At 40.0% G+C, this 25,249-nt stretch overlaps 4 protein-coding genes across 9 annotated transcripts in view; 1 reads left to right on the top strand and 3 right to left on the bottom strand.

Moving 5' to 3' along the window:
- LOC126378393 (uncharacterized) overlaps positions 1-25,249 on the bottom strand; it is a 263,924-nt gene that overhangs the window by 116,034 nt on the left and 122,641 nt on the right. The gene's annotated exons all lie outside the window — the stretch shown is intronic.
- Positions 2,615-17,880, top strand: LOC126378401 (uncharacterized). 5 transcript variants are annotated; one of them, XM_050026735.1, is made up of 13 exons: positions 2,615-2,950; positions 4,221-4,341; positions 4,474-4,569; positions 5,781-5,915; positions 9,034-9,184; positions 9,694-9,752; positions 11,100-11,208; positions 11,589-11,660; positions 12,514-12,597; positions 13,355-13,578; positions 13,952-14,110; positions 15,594-15,732; positions 16,019-17,880. In XM_050026735.1, the coding sequence occupies exons 1-13, from the start codon at positions 2,869-2,871 to the stop codon at positions 16,262-16,264; spliced, it is 1,677 nt and encodes a 558-aa protein (XP_049882692.1). In that variant the 5' UTR covers positions 2,615-2,868; the 3' UTR covers positions 16,265-17,880. The 5 variants fall into 5 exon arrangements, with proteins under 5 accessions (XP_049882692.1, XP_049882690.1, XP_049882694.1 ...); XM_050026733.1 differs by having other exon boundaries at positions 2,618-2,950; positions 9,034-9,187; XM_050026737.1 differs by having other exon boundaries at positions 2,619-2,950; positions 9,034-9,187; positions 15,609-15,732.
- LOC126378477 (aldo-keto reductase AKR2E4-like) overlaps positions 19,253-25,249 on the bottom strand; it is a 305,847-nt gene continuing 299,850 nt past the window's right edge. For both annotated transcript variants that reach the window (XM_050026876.1, XM_050026873.1), the window contains one exon: positions 19,253-19,273. The gene's annotated coding sequence lies outside the window, so the exon portion shown is untranslated. The remainder of the gene's footprint in view (positions 19,274-25,249) is intronic.
- Positions 19,296-25,216, bottom strand: LOC126378560 (LYR motif-containing protein 4-like). Its single transcript, XM_050027000.1, has 3 exons — positions 25,080-25,216; positions 23,782-23,902; positions 19,296-22,307 (listed from the first exon to the last, which is right to left on the bottom strand). The coding sequence occupies exons 1-3, from the start codon at positions 25,157-25,159 to the stop codon at positions 22,251-22,253; spliced, it is 258 nt and encodes an 85-aa protein (XP_049882957.1). The 5' UTR covers positions 25,160-25,216; the 3' UTR covers positions 19,296-22,250.

Raw genomic sequence — 25,249 nt, 5'->3', positions numbered from 1 at the left:
GCTCGGTGAGATGTATGTACTTATTTCTTGCGGTAGATGTACCTTTGACTACCCCCAGTTAGGATATAGTCGTGGGCTTATGTTGTGTCATTTAAAGTTATAGCCCATAAAATCCGTGATCACCCAGTTCAGTGTAATGGTTAACACGATCGTCCCGGCTTGATAACCTGCGGGTTCAAGTCCCTTCAGAGTCAAATTTTTTTTTTTAATTTTCTCTTTTTGACTGTCCCTAACAACCTATAAAAACAACAAAAGCCTTAATCGAGTTAAAAGCCTATTTTTATTGTTTCTCCTACCTTTTTGTTTTTCTTTGCCGTGACTTTTATGTAGACTTGTCATATGCGTCAAAATGGCGAGAATGGTTAATGATAATAACTCTGATCATGTTACCTATTTTCTCATTGCTGGGGTATACTCGTAATTATTCTAAAATGTAATGTAAAGGCAGAAGCATATATAAAACTAATTGTTGGTTGATATTTGGATCACATAATGTATAAAATGATGTTGCTTACTATTGCTTCTCTTTATTTTAATCAGAATAATAATGGGTGGAAGTTGTGATTGTACCTTGGTGGAATAAAAAAGGTCATCATTTATACCCAAAACCAAAGACAAAAGTTGCACGTCTGTTATCCATGAAATTAGAAGTTTAAACGAAGAAAAAACTTAACAACGCCACCTATCGTGTTTTTGGGGAACGCCGATTGGAAAGTCCTTCATTGCAACATTAAGCTCTCTCGCCTCGTCTCGCCATTTTGACGCTAATGACTTGTCGCATGTGGTATTACTAGGTCGGAAATTTCTCTTACGAAACCCTACAAGTTGAAGGTTAAATCATACATATTTCCATTTTCAAATTAAACTTTGCGGGAGTAGAACAGTAGACGTTTTTTATTACCTTCACTATGTTGTTTAATGTTTATACTTATTCCAAAAATGTAGGTGTATGTCGTATAAGCCGTGCGTGGTAGCCCAGTTGGTAGAACTCTAGCCTCTCACTTTGATGTCGCAGGTTCGAATCCAGCACAGACCTAAACCAATGACTGTCGAATTTGTTTTCGAATTCATGTTTGGATCATAAATGATTATCACGTGCTCAGCTGTAAAGGAAAACATCGTGAGGAAACCCACATGCCGAGAAATGCATTTTCGGAGGTATGTGACCTAAACCTGGAGAGAGTTATTGGCAATAGGCACGCCCTAGGAGGAGTGTGTATGTCGTGGCCAGATCATAGAATTGATCATTTCATGAAATGATCGACCATTTCATGAAATGGTCGTATTCCATGAAATAGAACAACTTTCGTTGGCCAAATCATGGTGTAGTGTGGCCAGATCAATGAACACAAAACGTTTAACGATATGACCAACGAAATGCATGATTACTTCATGATATGGCCAAACGTTGGCAAACATATCGTAAAATTAGTAACATTATCCACCGATAGTGGCGCTGGCGTCGATTATATTTAAAACTTGATTGTATTATATTCGATGAATCAATGTTATAATAAGTATTGTACAATTTTCCATATCAAATAGGTACATAATTTTGAACCTAAGAAATTAATCGACTATTCGCATTTTTATTACACCACATAGCATGGACACCGCCTACATTAACGATATGGCCAAACGTTGATTGCTATATCATTAAACGTTGACGTTTCAACGATAATATGGTCAACTTAAGTTGGCAATTTCATGAAATATGACCATTTCATGAAATGGTCGACCACATCATGAAATGATCAATTTTACGATCTGGCCACGACATGTACACCCCCAGCAGCCTACTACACCAGCCTACCCCTTCGGGGATACAGACATGGTGCTAAGCTAAAAGGCTTTAGTGATAATGAATCTTGTACGCTGTGCTTCTACCGTTAGCAAAACTCCATGGCAAGCCACGTGATATTGAAAAAAAAGCAGTTTTTTTGTAATCTTTTCAGTGCCTTTGTTACAAGCATTGAGTTTGATAGCTCTTACCTCAAGGTGTTAAGATTGCAATTTGTGTAGAATAGCACTTAATGACCGGAAGTGCTTTTACTTTGTTTGTGAATATTCGGTTTTACGATCGTATTGAGGGATTGTACTGGCGGAGGGAAAATGTTTTGGAAGAATTTTCGGAATATATTCATATTTTCTTCCTAGGTCTTATCATCATCACCAGCCCATTAACGTCCCCACTGCTGGGGCACGGGCCTTCCCTATGGATGGATAGGGAGATCGGGCCTTAAACCACCACGCGGGCCCAGTGCGGATTGGTGGTTATTAACGACTGCTAATGCAGCCGGGACCAACGGCTTAACGTGCCTTCCGAAGCACGGAAGAGCTCGACATGAAAACTTTTTTTTTGTGGTCACCCATCCTATGACCGGCCTATGCGAAAGTTGCTTAACTTCAACAATCGCAGGCCGAGCGCGTTTACCGCTGCGCCACCGAGCTCCTCCCACCGGGGTAAGCAGAGACTAATTGGCGCTAATGGGGGACGTTAAGGACGTTAATGGGCGCGAGTTTATGTATGTATGTATGTTTTTAGAGCGTGATTTTTTCGTAGTCGGGTTTAGTTTTTTTTTAGATTAATTGCTTCAATGTGGGCTTTTTAGGGGCTGAACTCCGTCTGTGTTTCAGACAGTTGTATAAGTCGTTAGAGACACCTGCGTTTACCAAAATAGTCTGCGCATAGTAAAAAAACTATAACCCTTTGTTCGCAAGACAATTTTCTGCGCAACTCTACCTAGAATGGAACGTACGTCCACTCGGTCCAAACAAATGCTTTCACTTCGAATCCACACACCGATTGCCCATGTCTAAAATGCAACAACTTTGATTTATGCATTTGTACATTAAAATTTACCAAAAATGTTGGCTTTTTACATATTTTTGGGTGTTTTTGTGATTGTAAAAGGTGGTCCAGCCACAGAGGCGTCTTATAAGGGTCAATGTAAGTATTTTTGAAGTTTTAAATACATAGCCACGCCTGTTTTCCTTAAGGGGTAGGCAAAGGTATAAACTACGGGGTAAAAATGGCCACATCGAAACAATTCATCTAAGAAACCAATATTGCAATTTGACATTTGCGCATATAAAAGTAAGTGCGCAATGCAAACAACTGTCAAATAGCAATATTCCTATCTTAGCTGAATTGCTTCGATGTGGCCATTTAACCCCTCTATACAAAGAGTGACATCGTAACGAAAATTTTGAGGGATGATTCAGAACATGATTCTGAGTTGACATCAAGTGGAATTTTCCGTTGCAAAAGTATTGAACTGAAAATGTTCTGGGAATATTCCTGTTGTTGGACTCTGGGTGCTTTCTTTATTCAAAATATTCTTTCTTGTAGCTACTTAAGGCTAGGCAATAAAACTCTTTTTGCAGATTAATGTTCTCAAAGTGGAAACATTCTCAGGAACGGCAATATATCACCGTTTGTACCTGTATAAATAGTGTTTATACCTGTATAAATAGTGTTTATATCTGTATAAATAGTGATTATACCTGTATAAATTGTGTTTATACCTGTATAAATAGTGTTTATACCTGTATAAATAGTGTTTATACACAGGTATAAACACTATTTATACAGATAAATAGTGTTTATATCTGTATAAATAGTGTTTATATCTGTATAAATAGTGTTTATACCTGTATAAATAGTGTTTAAACCTGTATAAATAGCATTTATATCTGTATAAACAGTGTTGGTAACATCGTAACGAATACTGAGGGGGATGATTCAGATCATAATTCTAAGTTTATCATCATCTCTTTAACATTATCCCGTTTTTCACAGGGTCCGCTTGCCTAACCTGAAGATTTGACAGGTCCGGTTTCTTAGAGAAGCGACTGCCTGTCTGACCTTCCGACCCGCGAAGGGAAAACCAGCCCAATACAGGATAGGTCACATACCTACGAAAATGCATTTCTCGGGAATGTGGGTTTCCTCATGATGTTTTCCTAAACCGCTGAGCACGTGACACGAATCTTAACATGAATTCGAAAACAAATTCGACAATCATTGGTTTAGGCATGATTCTGAGTTAATATCAAGTGAAAGCCGTCGGAAAATTCATGAGAATTTTTAAATTATTTTCAGTTCCATACTTTTGCGACGGCAAATTCCACTTGATCAACTCAAGAGTCATGGTCTGAAACATCCCCCAAAGTTTTCGTTACGATGTCACTGACACCATGTATGTTTTTGTTACCAGTTTGCACGGATCCTCGGACGATGAGGAAACACGCTGCTTACACGGAGTGGGCAGACGCGTACTCCTGCACCAGGCATAGGTGCCAGCCTGGTGGACGGAATCTCGCCATCTACACTGTCGGGTACGTGTGCACCATTTGGCCGGCCAAGAAGGGAATGGCATCCGGAGAAAATGTTTAACTATCCTAGCTATCGGCCTTGTTTGTTCTTGTTTTTCAAATGAATTGCTTAATGTAATGATGATTTCTTCACAGGTGCAAGCGAGTGGAGGCTCCGGAGTCCGCCATCGAGTGCGAGGAAGTCGTGGAGGACACCAATATGCAGTTCCCGTATTGCTGCACCAGGCTCAGGTATCCATTCATCCATCTACCCAGCATAATCCCGTTTTTCACAGGGTCCGCTTTACCTAACTGAAGATTTGACAGGTCCCCTTTTTTACAGAAGCGCCTGCCTGACCTTCTAACCCGCGAAGGGAAAACCAGCCCAATGCTTAGGTCACGTACCTCCGAAAATGCATTTCTCGGGAATGTGGGTTTCCTCACGATGTTTTCCTTCACTGCTGAGCACGTGATAATCATTTATGAAATTATGATTCAAACATGAATTCGAAAACAAATTCGACAATCATTGGTTTAGGCCTGTGCTGGCTTCGGACCTGCGAAGTAAGAGGTTAAACGAAGGAAAATCTATACAGCGCCATCTTACATGTTGATAGATACGTTACTATAAAAGCTCGAAGTACGGTAAATCCTAAGGATTGAGTTGGTATATGTATGCATTTCTGAAAATACGACGATTTTTTCCAGCTTTTGCCATTCGAATTCAGTATATGCTAGGTTTTACCACTGTCAGCTGCTAGATGTTGGTTTTAGGAATAAAACAATGAGTAGGTAATTCTTAATTATTTAAGTACTTTAATAAACTATTACACAAAACTGGTACATACCTAGTATTATAAATGTTATGTTTTTCAACATTTACTATACCATTAATGTAAATCCGTTAAGGAGCTCGGTGGCGCAGCGGTAAACGCGCTCGGTCTGCGATTGTTGAAGTTAAGCAACTTCCGCAAAGGCCGGTCATAGGATGGGTGACCACAAAAAAAGCAAGAAAGTTTTCATCTCGAGCTCCTCCGTGCTTCGGAAGGCACGTTAAGCCGTTGGTCCCGGCTGCATTAGCAGTCGTTAATAACCACCAATCCGCACTGGGCCCGCGTGGTGGTTTAAGGCCCGATCTCCCTATACATCCATAGGGAAGGCCCGTGCCCCAGCAGTGGGGACGTTAATGGGCTGATGATGATAATGTAAATCCTAACCTAAGATTTACCAACGGAATGGTGGTTAAAGTTCGAGTCGTACCTAAATCTTTTGGGACATTTACCACTAGGAATTGGTAGATCCTAGTTTTAACTGGAATATCTTAGGATTTACTGCAGTTCGAGCTTTTACAGTAACATAGTACACTTCGATGGGTTGCCTCGGTTACCCTAAAGAAGGCGTCTACTAGTTAGGTCACACGCTGCAATTTTTTTGTTTGTTGACCAATTCTCTAACGCTGACAGGTGCCTGGTGGTGGTTCGTGGTGAGGTATGGACGAGGGTGCTGGGGCAGCCGTGGGAAACGTTGCCAGCAGCTCCATGGAGTCACATGTACAAGATGAAGAAACCACCGCCCGAAGACGGATCCTTTTCCCCCAAGTATGCCCTAAATGATGACAAACGGTAACCTAAGCACGCCCCAGACACTTCGTACAAAACACCGCGTTTTACACGGACACCACACTAGTGATTGCAATCCGGCGTCATTTTCAGTCCGGCCGGATCCGACCGGATCCGGTCGGATTGCTAAATCAAAATGATTTTCGCTTTTTTGTACAAAATAAGTGAGTTAATCAAGTGTCACTGCACTTACATGTAGGTAGTTTATAAAAAAATAATCACAAATATATAAAATCGACTTTATTTCCTAACCAATGCTAAGACAAATAGACAACAAGAAAACAATTAAAATTTAGTAATATAGGTAACTAGTAATAATTTTACGACGTAACGAGTAGCTCAGTCTTTCTAGATTCACTTTCACAGATAGATCAATTTATAAGTAACAATATTAATTATCAAGTATTTAAAGTACCTACTCATGCAACAGCTATATTATTTTCCCACAAACTGCTAGCACCGGATCCGGTCTTCGGATCCAGTATATTGGTACCGGATCCGGTAACCATTAAATGATGCCGGATCTGCCGGATTACCGGATCCGTTTTTCCGGATTGCAATCCCTACACCACACATTCTTTTTCTTCTATCGTGTGGGTTGTGAGCTGGAGTACTAACTACACATTGACGTTATCGTACACACGGAATAGAAAAAAAAGGTTGGAAGGGCCAAGGGAACTCGGCACGCGCGCCATAACAGAGCATAATTCATATTTCAATTTTGCACTCCACTCGTCGGCAAATTTAACGTTGCACGGACCTCCGCGAATAATATATGCATTATACTTATAACCTGCAGTGCAAAAAATCAAACATAGACTCATGGTAAAAAAGCCTTGGTATTATCGGCTATCTATCTAAAAAATTATAAAGTTGCAGTCTATCACACAAAATATAGATTGCCGGTAAAGTGGCTATGGAATTTGAGAAGCAGTAGGTAAGTAGAACTATAGTAGAACTGTAAATCTGTTTGCAGGTGTCCGGTCACGAGCATTAATATGTACACTTTGGTACCATCTCACATTAACTTTTTTGACAAATGGAACTGTCTCACTAAATGGCAAATATGTTAGTGCGACAGAGTCCTAAAGTGGGTACATTATATTGCTCATGACTGTACTTAGTAAAAGAGAGTGGAGTTGATACAAAATGTGCGTTAGGGCCTTTCCAACCTCATTTGTTCTATGCCGTGGTCGTACACGCGCATCTGTGTGTGCGACGTCTGACGCCTATACGATCGAAGACTAAAGTAAGACCGAGAGGGGGTGAGGTAAACTTAGCTCAGCCGCTGGTGGGGAGCGGAGAGTTGCCGTTCTATACGTAGTATTATTCCTAATGCCCCATTCCCTCGTTATTCCGCTTAGAGAGGGTACCTAGTAGTGTTGCCGAACTGTCGACAGTTTTACTATCGATAAGCATTAATCTAAATGAGCTATCGACATTTATTATTTTATAAAATCAAAACATTATCATGACAGGCACTATCAATAGTGACAGGATATTATCAATAGTAAGTAAATAAAATCTGTTTAATGGGCGGGAACCCTAATGCCTGAAATATTAAAAAATACTATTTCTTCTTCTTATCGTGTGGGTGGTGAGGTGGAATATCAACCTCCACTACTAACAAAGAAACTACTTAACAAATAAAGTTTCTAAACTTTCAACCCAGAGTAGGTATTTACCTAAGGCTGTGAACAGATGCCACTAACCAGACAATTCATATCTTTTTTAATTTTATTACTTTTTATATTTTTTTGTAATATTATACTTACTTCTATAAATTGAAAAATAGGCTTGAGTTTATTACTCAGCAGTTTTAAATGTTTTCTTTTTTTTAATAATAAATACGGTTTATCGTTAAATTATTTACGGATAAGCTGCAGCTGCTGCACGGGTTGCGCTATCGCACGCGGCGCAGTTGCGGTTTCGACCAATAGACACAACGAATGCGTAGATAAACGTCGTACGGCTCTTGGTCGAAGCCCGCGATATACGTCGCCCCGCAAGCGATAGCAAACCCGTGCAGCGGCCGCTGATGTCTTACTTTAATTTGAGTTGGATAATGTAATCTGATTTATGAGACAATAAACCGTATTTAAAAACATTTAAAATTGTTTTATTGCTAGTTAGTATGTCCCAGAAATGTTATAACTTACATAAATACATGCTCGTGATCCGTAATGGAATTGACAGACACAAGTTATCAGTACATTAATAATTTGCAGCCAATTTAGATACGAAGTCCTAAGGCCTTAGTCCCAAAAATTACCGAGGAATGATCGACGATATAAATAATAGAAAAATAGACGATAGATCTATACCTATCGTATACTTAGGACTTAGAACCTATGTCCTAAGTATACTTACTAAACTTACAGTATGTTGCAAAAAAGATTTAAAGACTTTCAAAAAGAGGGGAATACCTGAGGGGTTAAAAAGGCCACATCAAAGCAATTCATCTAAAAAGCAATATTGCTATTTGACATTTGTGTGCATTGCGCACTTGCTTTTAGATGCGCAAATGTCAAATTGCAATATTGCTTTTTTAGATGAATTGCTTCGATGTGGCCTTTTTAACTCCTCTGGACTCTTCTAGTACAAAGTAAAAATCAACAATGATCGTGTCCACGTATGGTGGTAAGTAACATTATTTGGCCCGTCATGTTTACATTAAACATTTCTTTGCATAAAGGGACACGTAGGTGTAATGGTTCGCCACCTCTGCAGGGTCTGCATGGCAATCGCGCCATATATATCGCGGCGATATATATCGCGGGCGTGGACTAATTGACGCAACGAATGTTATCTACGTAGATAAACGTTGTGCCGCTATTGGTTGAAGTCCTCCTGGTTGCCTACGGCGACAGTGATAATATATCATTATCGCCTTCACTATTTCTTTCCAAATAGTACGCAACTTTGCTTACCCCTCTCTAGGGTGTCACATTAAAGCAAAATCAATATTGCAACTAATGTCAAATAGCAATATTGCTTTCTGAGATAATTGCTCCAATGTGGCCGTATTAACCCCGATCTACGTAGGTTGCTTTATCACGAGAAGATGCTCTAAGTGAACATTAAAATTCCATAACAGAACGGGGGAGGGTCCGGTCTACGAGTTACAGACGGAGGCTGAGAACGACGGCGGAGACAAGGTCCTCAGGACCGGAAAGAAGACCACAGAAGGCCCGGACTGCAATGAAGGCGCCGCCCCCGTCGCAAGAGCAGCACCAGCCCCTGATATCGTTGTAAGTCGTAATTTTTAAATCCCGAGGTACTTACTTACTGACCGCGCCGGCGTGATTCACGTAAAGGTTCACTTTCAGCGCTCATCGCATTTCAGCATCACACTCCACTCTCTCAAACGTAATGACAGCTCGGAAACTCCTTAAAAAATCTTGGTGTGACGCGTAAGTGCGAGGGAGACAGACAGTCCGCGCGCGCTTTCAAATTTGGCAGACAACGCCCCGAGCTGAAGTTCGCGACCTTAAGGCAACTTATATTTTTTTTGTACCGGGTGCCCTACACTCCCGATTTGACCAGTCCAGTCTGAATACAGGGGGGTTAAAATGGCCACATCGATGCAATTCATCTAAGAAAGCAATATTGCAATTGGACATTTGCGCATATAAAATTAAGTGCGCAATGCAAACATACTTATGTCAAGTAGCAATATTGCTTTCTTAGATGAATTGCTTCGATGTGGCCATTTTAACCCTCCACAATTCGTTTCACGAAGTATTTTCTATTGCAGATTGCTCTATCGACCAATTCTGAAAAGGATCCGCCACATAAGAAAAGCGATGTGCCCAGGTAAGGAACAAAGTATTTAAAACATACCTAATTAACCATAGACCTCGTACAATAGACAACCAATCTCTGTAATAAAACTCCGCGGCGCATCTTGTCACAACGGACGGCGTGTAACGACACTGCACAACCGATATTGCACTTTATTTGAACATCTATAACATCTTAATTTGAGGGAACGAATGTATAATATCTACATAACCTAATGTATACGTATGTGGCGGACCCAACTAGTTGGCCAGCTAGTTCCGCCCACATGCAACAGATGGCGCCACATTCAATAATGCAGAATGCAGTCTTAAAGCAGTCTTGAAATGCGATATTGAAGTTTACACAGCAAGGCGCATCCAACTTCCAACATAATACCGTTGGATCGTCGATCCCTAGTCACACTATCAATTTGTGGCTAGCGGGGACCTATGCTCGGTATCCCGAAAACATCCTTTGGTGACAGTACACATTTACAATTTAGTTCGGAAGCTTTTTTAGAGAAGTTCCTTAGCGAACGTGAGCCTATTTGTTTATGTCAATGTAATTAATTTCATTTCTTGCCCCATTCTTTAATCTTCCCGGTTATTGAGTCTGTCGCCATTTGCGGTCCTAGCAAAATATTCTTCTTCTCTTCTATCATGTGGGTTGTGAGGTGAATTACCAACCTCATCAACCCTGGTGTCAGGGTTACTATTGAGCCGCCAAAGGCCCCTCACATGTCTCATATAACGACTACGTACTCACATCAGTAAGTAGTAACCGGAACCAAAGGCTTAACGTGCTTTCCGAAGCACGGATCGTCTTACTTCCGGACAATCAGGTGATCAGCCTGTAATGTCCTAACCAAACTAGGGACCACAAAGTAATTTTTGTGATATGTCCCCACCGGGAATCGAATCCAGGACCTCCGGATCGTGAGCCCAACGCTCAACCACTGGACCACGGAGGCCGGAGCAAAATATTTAGGTGGTGCGAGATCTCAAAGTGGCACCCCTCAGCCCCTTAAAATAATGCTGTTTACGGGCACCAGCGGGCTTAGCACCGTAAGCGCGCGTCTCTTTCTCGCCTCGACATACGTCACCCGTCACTCTCTCACAGTACTGCACAGAAAGAGACAGACTATCTCTGTCGCGGCGAGAAAGAGTCGCGTGCTTACGGTGCTAGGGCCGCTGGTATGAGCAGTCTAATCCGATGATGTTAGTTTGCGACCAGGGTGAACCAGTCCTGGTTGGTTTGGCGGCCGGTCCGGTGATACACCACGCACCGCCCTAGGGCTGCCACTGTCTGACGCTGTCACAACAATAAAGTAGGACTAATGATGTTATAATTTAATTCTTATATTCAAATGTAATTCGGCAGACACAGGCGAGGAAGGAAGATAACGAACAGCAACAACTACTTGGAGGAGGAGGCGCCCGTGGAGCCCCGCGCTGATGACCAGGAGGAACCAGTCATGGAGAAGGAAAAGGTAACAGGGATATACTTGACAGGGGACTTGTATTGAGTGAGGGCGTGGTGAGGCTCTTTTGTTTCAGAACATCCACCAACCACCACACATCCTTTAATTTAGCTTTTTCGTTTTGTGAAAATTTCAAGTGATGTTAAGTATTGCTTTTTTTTGTGATGTTACGTCACGAAAAAAACGAAATATTCGCTCTATATTTTTTTTACGTGACTTATTGTAGATTTGCCGCAGATGGCATTAACTACTTGGCCGGACAAATGGGGAGCGCTGAAGGCTCTCACCCGGTACAATATCTCTATAAAGCACGAAATCTTTCTATCTACAAAAAACCCTCTAAAATAACTTGAAAATTTCGAGTATCAATCTACCGTCTTTTGTTACAGCCAGTGGAACCAGCATCTGATGAGAGATACTTCGCTAATGCATTTGGAGTCACGCAGAAAGCGCCTTACAAGGTACGGTCGTCCACAGGTCGTTGAGGTTACCAACCACTAGACAACTGGCTGTTTAACTGGCTGCGGCAGCCACATTTCGGCTATACGAGCCACAGCCAGTAGGCTAATCATAGTAATCATATAGTCCTAACTTTATTCATTCTGTCTATACAGGGTGTTAGTGTATACCGTGATAAATACTCAGTGATTCAGCTCATTATTCTGATAGTGGAAATTTCCGTCTCATAATTCATGATTTCTTTTAATTATAATAATATCCAATTCCATACTCTTACGACGGAAAATTCCACTTGACATTAAACTCAGAATCAAGAGCTGAAGAACCATCTCCCTCAGTAAGTATTTGGTACGGTGACAGTAACACCTGTAAGTATATCTGTCAAGATAAACATTTTAACACTTGTAAGATGGTAACTGACTTCACAGCGTTCACACCAATACAATTTGTATGTATAATTCTGCTGTGAAATTAGTCACAATCGTTCAAATGAATTGTACTTACCACTAATTTTGCTTCTTCGTGTTGTTTAGTTTACCCCTTAACCTGGCTTTATTTAAAACATGTCACAAACAACCACCATTATTTTTCTATAATTAAAGCACATTATAACGGGTTCTTACCGCGTTTAAATGGGAATATGAGACTCCCGATATTTCGACACTGTTGCAAGTGCCATGATCACGGGATGACTGACGGGAGTCTCATATTCTCATTTAAACGCGGTAAGAACCCGTTATTATGTGCTTTAATTATGATAATAACCGCGTAAACTTAAAACATTATTTTTCTTCTAAAATAACCCGCGAAGAATCTTTCCAAAAGAACTTCTTCATTTATCGTCTTCATGATCAGCAGGTTGCCTGGACGGAGATCCCTCAGAACCAGTGGAATGAGCACGACCCCAACTTGGACACCGAACCAGCTTTAAGCCCCAGGGTAAAACTACAGAAATATCTATCAGAGAGCCTAGCCAAGTTATATCCAAGTACCTACTTATAACCCTTAAGTATCAAAATAAATAATCACCGTGTAGATTTTCTGCTCAAGAAGTCTCGAACTCGAGAAGCCTCGAGAAATTCGGCTTGGTTCGAGACGAGAAAAAATACCGTAAAATGTCTAATAGCAATATTGCTTTTATAGGTGAATTGCTTAAAAGTGGCCTTTTTAATCTCGAAGATCCTCTACCATTCTCCCAATACCCTATAACATGTTATAATTATAAACTAAAAAAAGTGTTTTGCACGAAATTGTTGCTAATGAAAAGTGACATTATAAAAAATGGACACTGAACTGAAACTATAGGGTTTGAAGTTCACCTTGTGTTTTTTTGTACAATTTATAGGTGAAGACAAATTATATCTTGAGGAAACGGGCCAAAGTGCCTATGCGGTATAAGTTGCGCTAGCAATCAACCAATAATTATTTATTAAAAACATAAACACGTACGACGTGTAACTATATGTATGGCGCATCTGTTTATGGAAGCTTGCGATATTTGTCGCGGCGACATAGATAGTGTAACTCGTGTAGCTAAGACTAAAGCCCTACAGTGATGAGGGATGACCCGTGCTATTGTAAAAAGATACCAGTTGCGTTTGGTTAGTGCCCCAAAAACTTGAATACTTATTAATGTTGGTGCACTGATTGTATTAAAAAAAACTAGTTGCCCTTACCAATTTAACCGCCTTTTCAGCAACCCAACTTACAGGAGCCAGCTCCGACATCTTACCATCAACCAGATCTCCCTCCCCCTGAGGAGAAGAAAGAGGAGAAACCTGGGAACCTCCAGGCCTTAGTGGACGCCATAGGAACCAGGATGAGGGATATTGAAAGTGTGGTGCAGAGGATGAGTGAGAAAGTCCACTCTGGGAAGCCAGCCCCCGCACCGGAACCTGAATTTGGAAGCTCTGAGAGGAGGTACGTTTACTTTTCTCAGTTTTTGAAATAACCACCAACCCGCAGTGGAGCAGCGTGGAAGAGTGTGCTCAACTGTGTTTGTGCCCAGCAGTGAGACGTATATAGGTTGTTTTTGTTATTGGACGGTACCTACAAAAAACATCATCATCTCGAATGAGTAGTAAGAAAATCCGATAGTACATATTTAAAGAATTATTGTAGTTCATCCTCCAGCCGTCAGCTTAGTTTTTCGACGTGACTTATTGTAGACAGGCCGTAGCGGTCCTACAGTGTTTAGCTGCACGGCTGCCACTCTAGACAAATCCCAGAATCATAATAGGAAAATAAGGCTTCTCCTGTTCGCAGGATTTAAAAAAGCATTTAACTTTCACAGCAGTTATTTCAGGTCTCAAGACGGCGCTGATTACAAACACCACGAGGGTAGAGATGACCGGGAGGGCAGAGACGGCAGAGAGGATAGGGAGGGGAAGGAACACTCGAAGGAGCATGGGAAGGTCAAAAAGCCAAGCCCTGACGGAGACCATTATAAACGGTGAGGATGTCTTTAAATCCGTCAGAAATAATGTTGATTTATGTATTTATGTACTTACTTATCGTCGTCTTATAGTGAGAACTTCGTTCATGTTCTGCCCTTGCGGCACAGCAACCACGCCGCGTACGGCGCGATTTATATCGAGGCCTCCGACCAATAGCCGTTCGACGTCTATCTACGAAGATAGTATTCGCTACGTTTATTGGTCGAAACCGTTGATATAATTTAGTTAACAAAACACATTCTAAGTCTTATACCTACTACCCAATCCACCGTAGAAGATTCCTTTTCTTCTTGATATTGACAACTGCTCTTAAATGACAGCGCGTGCTCGCCGAAGCACAGTGGGAAAGGGAAAGCAGTGGTCACCGATCCAAAAACAAACTGTCGACGCAAACCTACGTGCGTACCTGGCACTTAATTTGACTAAAGAATAAAGAAAATATTATTATAAAACACCACAAAAATACATAAAACTTATAAAAATGACATACTTATAAAGAATTTGCTCATGTGGCGGTGGTGGATGTCCTGGCGAAGCTGACTAATGATCATGAACGGTCACGAGCATTAATATGTATACAGTTTGGTACCATGTCTTGAACTTTTTTGACAAATTGAACTGTAAGTCTCACTAAATGTCAAATATGTTAGTGCGACAGAGTCCTAAAGTGGGTACATTATATTGCTCATGACTGTACTATACCGACGCGACGCGTTTGGTGAATCGGTTCTAATGTCGCATTGACTTGTATTGTATGTAATCCGTTGATGTCTTAGGTGCATAGTCTAGTTTCATGACTCTGCTACCACCCGACTAATAAAATATCATGGGCTTTAAGAATATATTGCAAGGCCAATATAAGGCCAAAATTTATATTTTATTTGGCTTAAGACAAAGTTTATATTGACAACATAAATTAGCAGACAGTTCGGTGTCAGCAAGCTTCCCGCCATCAGACTGCTCGGTAGTTGACCACCAGCAGCCGTTTTATTTTTTGGTGAAAATTACGTCATCGAAAATCAATTTGAGACCAGACCCATTCCATAAGGCTGCGTTTCCATTGACGTGGAGCTGTGCGGAGATGTGCGGATTTGACCAATCATAGCGTTCGAGAGAGCGAAAAACGAAGACGCTCTGTCACTCTCTCCTTCACGGTGATTGGTCGATTCCTGCACATCTCCACTCATCTCCGCACAGCTCCGCGTCAATGGAAACGCAGCCTAACGATCATCAAGATGGTTACGTCCGTAAGTTACGCTACGGTCTGCTCTTGTACCAAATAAGTAACTATTTCAGCTATCTCACACGTCTATCAGATCAGTTAGAGATTTTTATCTAGACTAATAGACATATTTCTAGACTAGACTTGCGGCTATCACAGTCACGCTGTCTATTGGTTTTGCGCAGGCGTTTGACTCGGACGCATATAAGCGTCGAGTCTTTTATTTTTTTAAATTACTCTTTTCGCTACATTTTCAGATTCACTGGGCACAGAGGCAGCAAATATCTTCACGGGAGTGGGGATCTAACCACTGAACAACCTTTGTTTGTCGAGGATACCAACCTAAATGGATACTTCAGCGACGCAAGTAATAGTGTTAGGCGGTCCCCACCAAAGGTAAACACATTTGCGTCAGTAAGTATATTCAATACAGCGCAGAATTAAAACGACACTTTTCGTTCGTTAACGTAATAGTAATTCGTGCAAAACACTTTTTTCGAATAAGTATTTTTTTGTGTGTTTATCTACGTTGAATAGCATTCGCTGCGTCTATAGTCGAAACGCGCGGTAGTTACTGTTACCGCTTCGCGCGCGATAGTGGAACCCATGCAACGGCTGTTGGAATACAGCACAGAATCTTGTCATAAAATATAATGTCATTTTTATTATTTTTTATCCCAAGGAACCCGCAGCGACCTACATGGCACCGGTAGTGGAAACACGGCGCAAGTCCCATTCAGGGTCTGGTGAAGAAGTTGACAAGAAACATAAGAAGAGAGTCCACAAGAGGAAGAGGAAGAACGGCCACCACAAGAAACACCACGGCAAGGAAGACAAGAGAAAGAGATTCAATAAGATGAACTCTGTTGAGTTGGACAGGAATGTGGTATCACTTGAGGATAGCAGCGGAGTGGGTGGCAGTAAATAGGTCCAATTATTAGGTATGGCGATAAAGTAGCTTTTACAACTGTTCGGTCTTACGGCAAAATAGTAAACAAGCTTTGAACGAAGACTGTTTAAGAATTAGCTAAACAAGCAAAAATCTGTCGAATTATTTATCAATTTGATTCAAATTTCCTGTCCGGTTTTAGGCCGGTTGAACGCATCGAATATGCATCGTACGTAAAACTTGCAATCCAGTACTCTAGCCCCTACCCCCTCCTTCCCCCTCTGGGTCTTACTTTAGGCGATGGTATAAGACCAGGTACGTTCAAAACTGACAGCTAGCATTTCAAGGTTACCCAGCTGACGTCATCCGACCCTGTGTTGCCATTTCGTAAAAAATAAATTACCCACGTTCAATGTTAATTAGCTTTGTGCTGCAAGGAAATTTTGTACTTTTAGTAAAAGATTTACGTACAGTTTTAATGATTTTTATATATGTGACAAATAATAGTAATAATTAAATACATTAGTCAGTAATTCAGTTAATTTTCAATAATAAAATTTATGTCCTTGGAATGTTGGAGATACCAATTGAATGGTAACACTTACGTCATCAATGGGCTAGCAATGGCGGCTTGTCATAGGATTGAGCATACCTGGTCTTCTTATTTATACCATGCTTTAGCTTTAATAGCCATAAGCCGCAAAGGAGAGCGCACTTGATAAAGCAAAACGCGGTAAGAATTTGTGAGATATGCGTTCAACCTTGATTCAAAGCTAGTTTTCTCTGTGGTAAGACCGTGTTGGCGTTTCAAGAGTTTCAATATGGGACTTTCCAAGCTACGTACCCCAAAAAATATATAGATGGCTCTGTACAGTCATGGGCAATATAATGTACCCACTTTAGGACTCCGTCGCACTAACATATTTGAGATTTAGTGAGACTTACAGTTCAATTTGTCAAAAAATTTAATGTGACATGGTACCAAAGTGTATACGTATTAATGCTCGTGACCGTACGGTCTGACGTGGTATTTACCTATTTTCTCATTGCTTGTACATAATTATTCAAAAATATAATGTTATGGCAGAGGTATGTTTAAATGGCCTCTGCAATAACATTTCTAAAAATAATTGTTGCTTGATATTTGTATAGCAGACCAGATGTGTATAGAATTATGTTGCTACCTAAGTATCTTGCTTATTTTGATCAGAATAATAATGGGTGGAAGATGTGTCGTGCCTGGGTGTAATAACACTATCTGTTATCCAACATGTTGCAAGATGGCGCTGATCTTGTTTTGGGGAACGTATACTTAAAAGTTGACTGGAAGAGATTGCTACTTAGCAATAAGGCCGCCTAATGTACTCTTTCTATTTCTCTTTTGTTTTTTATTTCCTGTTGGTGCAATATTTTTACATTACGTAGCCTGGATAGTCCCTTATTTGGACGGAATTCTTGTAACTTCAAAAAGTACGTAATTTGGCCCTAGATTGTTTATTTTATTAAACTATACATATTAAGTAACAACAATATAAATTGTTAGTAATAATAATATTTATGAACATTTGTAACATAGGCGAATACCTAATTAAAATTTATTTTTTTATTCAGTTTGATAAGTGACAGTCAATTTATAAAGCAAAATATACATAATTCTCTGTCATTTATTGACCACTTAGTAAATGTAAATTATAATTAAATTATACTTTTATTAAATAAATGATAAAAATGTATTTTTGATTTTGATACCGATTTCTCATGTGTGGCAGGCAAAGCTTTTTTTAAAACTCTGTAAATAACTAGTATTTTCCTATTATGATTCTAGCTAGGCATTTTGTCTAGGGCGGTAGCCGTGCAGCTGAATCAATCACAGATGTAACAGTAGATTTTGAATTGGTATCTCGTGGTTGGCAGTCATCATCATCATCATCAGCCCATTAACGTCCCCACTGCTGGGACACGGGCCTTCCCAATGGATGGATAGGGAGATCGGGCCTTAAACCATCACGCGGGCCCAGTGCGGATTGATGGTTATTAACGACTGCTAATGCAGCCGGGACCAACGGCTTAACGTGCCTTCCGAAGCACGGAGGAGCTCGAGATGAAACCTTTTTTTTGTGGTTAACTTCAACAATCGCAGATCGAGCGCGTTTACCGCTGCGCCACCGAGCTCCTCAATCGTGGTTGGCAGTATTTGCAAATTATGTAGTTTCTTTTGGTCTCGAAAATTACTGAATGAATTTGGATGCTAATTTTACTGGTAGGTTTTTTTCAAGAAGACTTTGGTAAAAGATAAAAAAATACTTTTAATAATGCTGATTCTAGTAGGGTTAAAAAGGCCATATCAAAGCTCTTTAAAGCAATATTGCAATTTGTCTGCGCATATAAAAGTAGAATAGATGAATTGCTTCGATGTGGACTTTTCAACCCCCCTGTAAACACGCATCTAATTTTATTTTAACACACGTCAATTTTAGGCAAAAATTAGAAAACCTCCCTCCCATTTTTTTTAAATGAATAATAAATAGTAATAATAATCTTCATTGAACATAGTATTAAAATTTTACATTAATAAAAAAAAATAATAATAATTTTAAGCGACTTTCGATAGGCCGGTCATAGGATGGGTGACCACAGGAAAAAAAGTTTTCATCTCGAGCTCCTCCGTGCTTCGGAAGGCACGTTAAGCCGTTGGTCCCGGCTGCATTAGCAGTCGTTAATAACCACCAATCCGCACTGGGCCCGCGTGGTGGTTTAAGGCCCGATCTCCCTATCCATCCATAGGGAAGGCCCGTGCCCCAACAGTGGGACGTTCATGGGCTGGTGATGAAGATGAATAATAATTAATAATTTCATTTTATTTATTATTTGCACACGTCAAACGGGTTGCATATCACCGAGATGCCTATTTTCCATTCATTCACTCCTTCATTTTAAAATTAACAGTTGTTAATCATCCGTACCTACCTTTCGTTTTCGGTGGATAGGAAAATGACGGGTATAACTTAAAATAAATTTATGAGGTATCTGCAGGAATCGGGGCCAATGTTAAAAAAATAAAAATCGAGTGCAGGATTAGATACAATTTCATTTATTTACACAACAACTTATAATTTAACAATAAATCTACACAAAATGCAACTTATAATACATTTTATTTACTTTACAAAACTATTTATTTTGAGGTGCGTCTACTTATATTATAATTACGAAAATTGTTTTTTTTTTACTGGCAGCATTGGAGTAAGGATGGCAACACCGAAAGACAACGAAACCATTGAGATAAAACAATCTGTATAAGCTAGTGGCGCCACGTTTACGTAATAAATACGCCTCGTGGACAAATTTAGTAAGTATAATTAAAGCACATAATAACGGGTTCGGTTGAGGATAAGATAAGATAAGATTCTTTATATTCTTTCTTTTTTTTTCTTTTTTCTTTTTTCTTTTTTTTTTAGATTGTTTTGAGGTGTTGTAAAAAGCTTGAAACGGCCTAATGTGGTGACAAAACGTGAGGACACAGTGAGTGCGGTTTGTCGTAGTGAGTTTAGTGCGAGTTCAGATGGTTCCGAACATTCCGATATCAAAAACATAAACAAGCGGCAAAGAAAGAGGGTAGACAAATATGTCTGCCCGTAGAAAATTATGGATCTACCTACTCCACTCCAATCTCATCAGTCATCCCGTGATCATGGCACTTGCAACAGTTTCGAAATATCGGGAGTCTCATATCCCCATTTAAACGCGGTAAGAACCCGTTATTATGTGCTTTAATTATGATAATAACCGCGTAAACTTAAAACAATGTATAAATCTAGTAACTATTGATAGCTCGTTACTTTTATGTGCGTTTTTATAATTTTATTTAATTAAAGTGTAGGTTATTTTATAACCATATTCTTTGATATAACAAAGATGTTACATTATACATTATTTTTTATACACAACATTTTTTATGCTTCGCGCTAGACTCCGCGACACGAAATTCCCGCGACAGCGGCGCTAGTGTCGCAGTATCTGCGTAGAATTATTATGACTTGTCATTTAGTTCCATTAAAATCCGCTGGATTTATTTCGTGGTGCTTTTCTTCTAAATGTTGAAGCTTGTAATTGGCCTCAATCTAGCTTACGTTTGTACTTAATTATTTAAGGTTCCTCTTTAAATAAAAAAAAAATGGGTTGCCATCCTGCAATCAGTGTCGCCTTTTTAAAATATTACTTGCAAATGTGATGTTGATTTCTCGTCAGTTTAAAATTTTAAATCTATTGTATTTTTATTACATCTTACGTACTCAGAGAATATCTATGTTTACACTGGTGCCGATTCTGAGAAACACAAACTTCGTTTTAGTTTAGTTAGCCAGTTCCAAAACCAGCTCTATCTCTTTTTTGTACTTATAGTGAGTAAAGGACAGTACTATTTTTGAAACGGTCAGACAGAGAAATTATAGACGGAAGTTACCAAGCGCACGCGTGCTCGTCTGCCAAAAGGGCGTATTCCCTAAAAGAGCTAGGTTTACTTCACCCCCCCCCCCCACCCCTCGGTCTTACTTTAGTCTTTAATCGTATGGGCGTCACACACACAGATGCGCGTGTACGATAACGTCAAGGTTATTTGTATGAAGTGTCCGGGGTGTGCTTAAAGGCAACTGCCGTCTATAACTCCTCTGAGAGTCAAACTAAATTAAAATTCAGTTTTTTTTCCCCAAAATGAGCACCTTTATTGACTTGATATACTTGACTTAATTCTCATTTTTATTTACTAAATAGAGAGTACACTGTGCTGTTCAGTAACGTGCCCCTTCCCGGGAATGCTCCCATAGCGGGAATGTTCCCAGAGCGGGAATGTTCCCAGAGCGGGAATGCTCCCAGAGCGGGAATGCTCCCAGAGCGGGAATGCTCCCAGAGCGGGAATGCTCCCAGAGCGGGAATGCTCCCAGAGCGGGAATGCTCCCAGAACGGGAATGTTCCCGTTGAAAAACCTCTTTTAATAGTAAGGACATTGGCTGCTTTTCTTTTTCAAATTGTTCTTTCTTGTAATCTGGTGTTTGTATAACCTCCAAGACCCAGATTGCCAGACACAATAGTTAAACAATGGGCTTTGGATTTTAAAAGGACATTCGGTCTTACGACTATATAGTTTTGCGCCTTTTTGCTCTAGTGATCCCAAAGTGGGAACATTCTCGGGAAAGTTACATCACTGTTACTGTTTAATAAAGTAATAAGCTACTTGGCAGTGAAATAAAGAATATACTAGTGAGGTACTGAGTTATTTAAGGGTAAGGTTCTCTATAGTAGAACGTAAGGAATACAACGTTTAGAACGGTAACACTCCGCCCCGCACCATTTCCTATCGGGTGTCCACTTCACCCCCTCTGGGTCTTACTTTAGTCTAACGGGCCTATTTTTTTAAATTGACATAATATCGTAGACTTGCCGCATATGGCATTAACTACTTGGCCGGGCATGACCCGATACGAAAACGTCACAATAACTTTTTTGACAAATTAAACCTAAGTCTCATTAAATGTCAAATATGATCCTAGACCCACGATTCTGAAGTGGGTACATGACATTGCTCATGACTGATTGAGTGAAGGTCTCTGCTTAGCAGTAGGACGTGTATAGGCTACATGGAGTTACCTTATTATAGTGAAAAGAAAACCTCATAATCGCCTTTTTCAACAAAACTAAATGTTTGTAATTCGAATGTTTGACCTTCGAATGTTTGAAATTCGAATTTTTGAAATTCGAATGATATAAATTAGCGCGTCTATTGCGTGGTTTTGTTAAAAATCACATCCGAAAGAGATTTTTCAAAATGGAGCTTACGTGGTTCGCTATAAGGTGTCGATATTTAAGCTAATTATGTATGTTATATTATATTATAGTATGTATGGGTTAAAATCCTGGCTGTATAGTGTATTGCAGGCTCTTAAAAGTGAATTAAGTCAACTACTTACTAGGTATTCAAGTCAATAACTTATATTATGTCGTTGAAGGTCATTTTCGGAAGCCATTTTGATTATCGGGTATTTTCTATGACGAGTTTCTCTGTTTTGAACATGTTCCCGATTGAGGTCTGAAAGCAAAGTTTTTTTTATAAATTAACAATATTTTTTTATGGTTAGGTACTCTTTTTCACAGAGAGAGACTCGACGCCTTTGAAATGTGGTGTTGGAGGAGGATGGAAAAAATAAGTTCGACTGAAAGAGTTACTAATGAGAAAGTGCTAGTAAGAGTAAGGGAAAAGAGACAAAATATTGAGTTATTGAAGACAGAAGAGGCAAGATGATTGGACACAAGGAAAGAGAGGAAGGGGAAAACCAAGAAGAGCTTACATGGGACAGATTAAAGAGAAGGTGAACATCGTGTCTTAAAAGGAAGTGAAAGAATTGGCCTTTGATAGACAAGAATTGAGAATGCTACACCGACAAGAGCGTGGCTCTTAAATTAGTGATGAGGTACTTTATACACAATCAATATCTCTTTTTCTTACTAGTACCAAATGACAATGGGCAAAAATGTATGGAACTTGGTCCAACAACTTCCACTGATGAGACTTGCATGTAATGAATGCTTATGCTTTCCTTATAATTCTCGAAAATTCTATCAGATTCTGTCCCAGGGTTCCTTTTTTACGGCCATGTTTCTCATGATTGTCCGAAAAAGTAAGATGATTCCGTGCTTCGGAGGGCACTTTAAGCCGTTGGTCCCGGCTATTAGCCGTAAAAACACCTCCACCAACCCGCAGTGGAGCGGCGTGGTGGAGTTATGCTCCATACCCCCTCCGGTTGATTGAGGTGAGGCCTGTGCCCAGTAGTGGGACGTATATAGGCTGTTTATGTATGTATGTTAAAGGTATAAATCGGCGGTATCAATGGATAGTATAAATGATGGATGGTAAGGACTTTTGAGGCTTGAATCACCTGATTGTCCGAAAAAGTAAGATAATTCCGTGCTTCGGAGGGCACGTTAAGCCGTTGGTCCCGGCTATTAGCCGTAAAAACACCTCCACCAATCCGCAGTGGAGCAGCGTGGTGGAGTATGCTCCATTTATACTATCCATTGATACCGCCGATTTATACCTTTAACATACATACATAAACAGCCTATATACGTCCCACTACTGGGCACAGGCCTCACCTCAATCAACCGGAGGGGGTATGGAGCATACTCCACCACGCTGCTCCACTGCGGATTGGTGGAGGTGTTTTTACGGCTAATAGCCGGGACCAACGGCTTAACGTGCCCTCCGAAGCACGGAATTATCTTACTTTTTCGGACAATCAGGTGATTCAAGCCTCAAAAGTCCTTACCAAACAAAGGACAGTATCACAAAGTGATTTCGACAATGTCCCCATCGGACCTCCAGATCGTGAGCCTAACGCTCTAACCACTAGACCACGGAGGCTGATTTATACCTTTATACCACAGCAATAAAGGCCAAGAATCCTCGCCCCCTGCGGTACGATTTTTGTTGCGTAATTTTTGTACCACAAGAATGATACCATGTTTATTTACATTCACCAGTTAGAATTAATAAAATGTCTCACCTGTCTTTGAATTATTGCGAGATTTTCCTTCGCATATTCAATTTCTTTCATTGCTTGTTTCTGATCTGTGATTGTCTTCTTCTCTTTGAAGGCATCCCTTACTCTCCTAATTGCATATGATCTGCAAATTAATAAACAAAGCATAGAATAGCGAATATACTATGTATAGTACAGCAACTCTTCGCTCCCCACCAGCGGCTGAGCTAGGTTTATCTCACCCCACCTCGTTCTTACTTTATAAATCATCGTATGGCGTCAGAAGTCACACACACAAATGCGCGTGTACGATAATGTCAATGTGTAGTGTCTATGTCTATGTCCCCCTCCGGTTGATTGAGGGGAGGCCTGTGCCCGGCAGTGGGACATATATAGGCAGTTTATGTAGTGTCTATGTAAAACAAGTGTTGTATGACTGACTACAAGTGCTAGGTATCTCAAATTTTGCATGGAGGTTCTTTTAAAGGACGTAAGCAATCACCTCTAAGGTACTCACTAAGATGGGATTTTGCGAAATTCTACCCCTAAAGGATTAAAATGAGGTGGTAAAGTTTGTATGAAACTTCTATAGTTTTAATAGTAGGGCTTCACATGAATGAAGTAGTGGGTAACAACTAACTAGATTTACCTAACCTGTCTCGGTCTTATGGTAGTCTAAATTGCCATTAGCTGCTGAGGAGAAAGGGGGATAGTGCGCCTATCTGTCTCGCTCGCACTTACGCCGTAAGGCAGCACGCAGTAAGTATAAGATTTATGTATGGAGTAGGTATCTGTGGTTTTACAAGTCAATAATTTATTCATTAAGTTATTTACCAGTAACATTTCATTACATTGTTAATACTGAGAATGTATTACAATATGAATGTTGTAAATATAATACAATGATAACTAAAAACATTAATTAGGGAACGAGTATTAAGTAATTGAGACTAATTAAGAGGAGGAGATAAAAAATATCTTATACAATAAATTCTGAGGAAGGAAAAGTACTAGATGGAGAGACAGAGACAAATTACGCCCACAATTCTTATCGGACTGGGCACAGTCGCAGTAACTATTAAAGAAATCTGTGGCAGTCGGTAATCATGAAGAGACAATTCGCCACACTCGTTATTGTCTAAATTGGATATGACGAACCCTATCAACAGGTTACGTACTTACTCACTTAGTACACCAAAAACACACAAGCATACACTCATAACAGTATTAATTAGTACTAAAGTTTAAGACGAAATAAGAATTTCCCAATTTTTTAAGGTTATATATTAAGTAATGAGAAAACATTGTGCAATTCGTTATACCTGAAGTTGTAGTTAGGAAATTTCTCCGATTCTCTCAAAAGCGATTTGTACAGAGACAAAATTTGCGTCTTAGAAGCCATTTCTTTGAATTTCTTCACAAGAATTTTTCTGGAAAATTGAAATTGTAAATAGAAGTTGTTCTGTTTTACGCAAATCATATCAACTTAATA

The sequence above is a fragment of the Pectinophora gossypiella genome, chromosome 26 (genome assembly GCF_024362695.1).
Source record: "Pectinophora gossypiella chromosome 26, ilPecGoss1.1, whole genome shotgun sequence".
In the NCBI taxonomy this organism is placed as follows: domain Eukaryota; kingdom Metazoa; phylum Arthropoda; class Insecta; order Lepidoptera; family Gelechiidae; genus Pectinophora; species Pectinophora gossypiella.
This window is presented reverse-complemented; position numbering and strand designations above follow the sequence as displayed.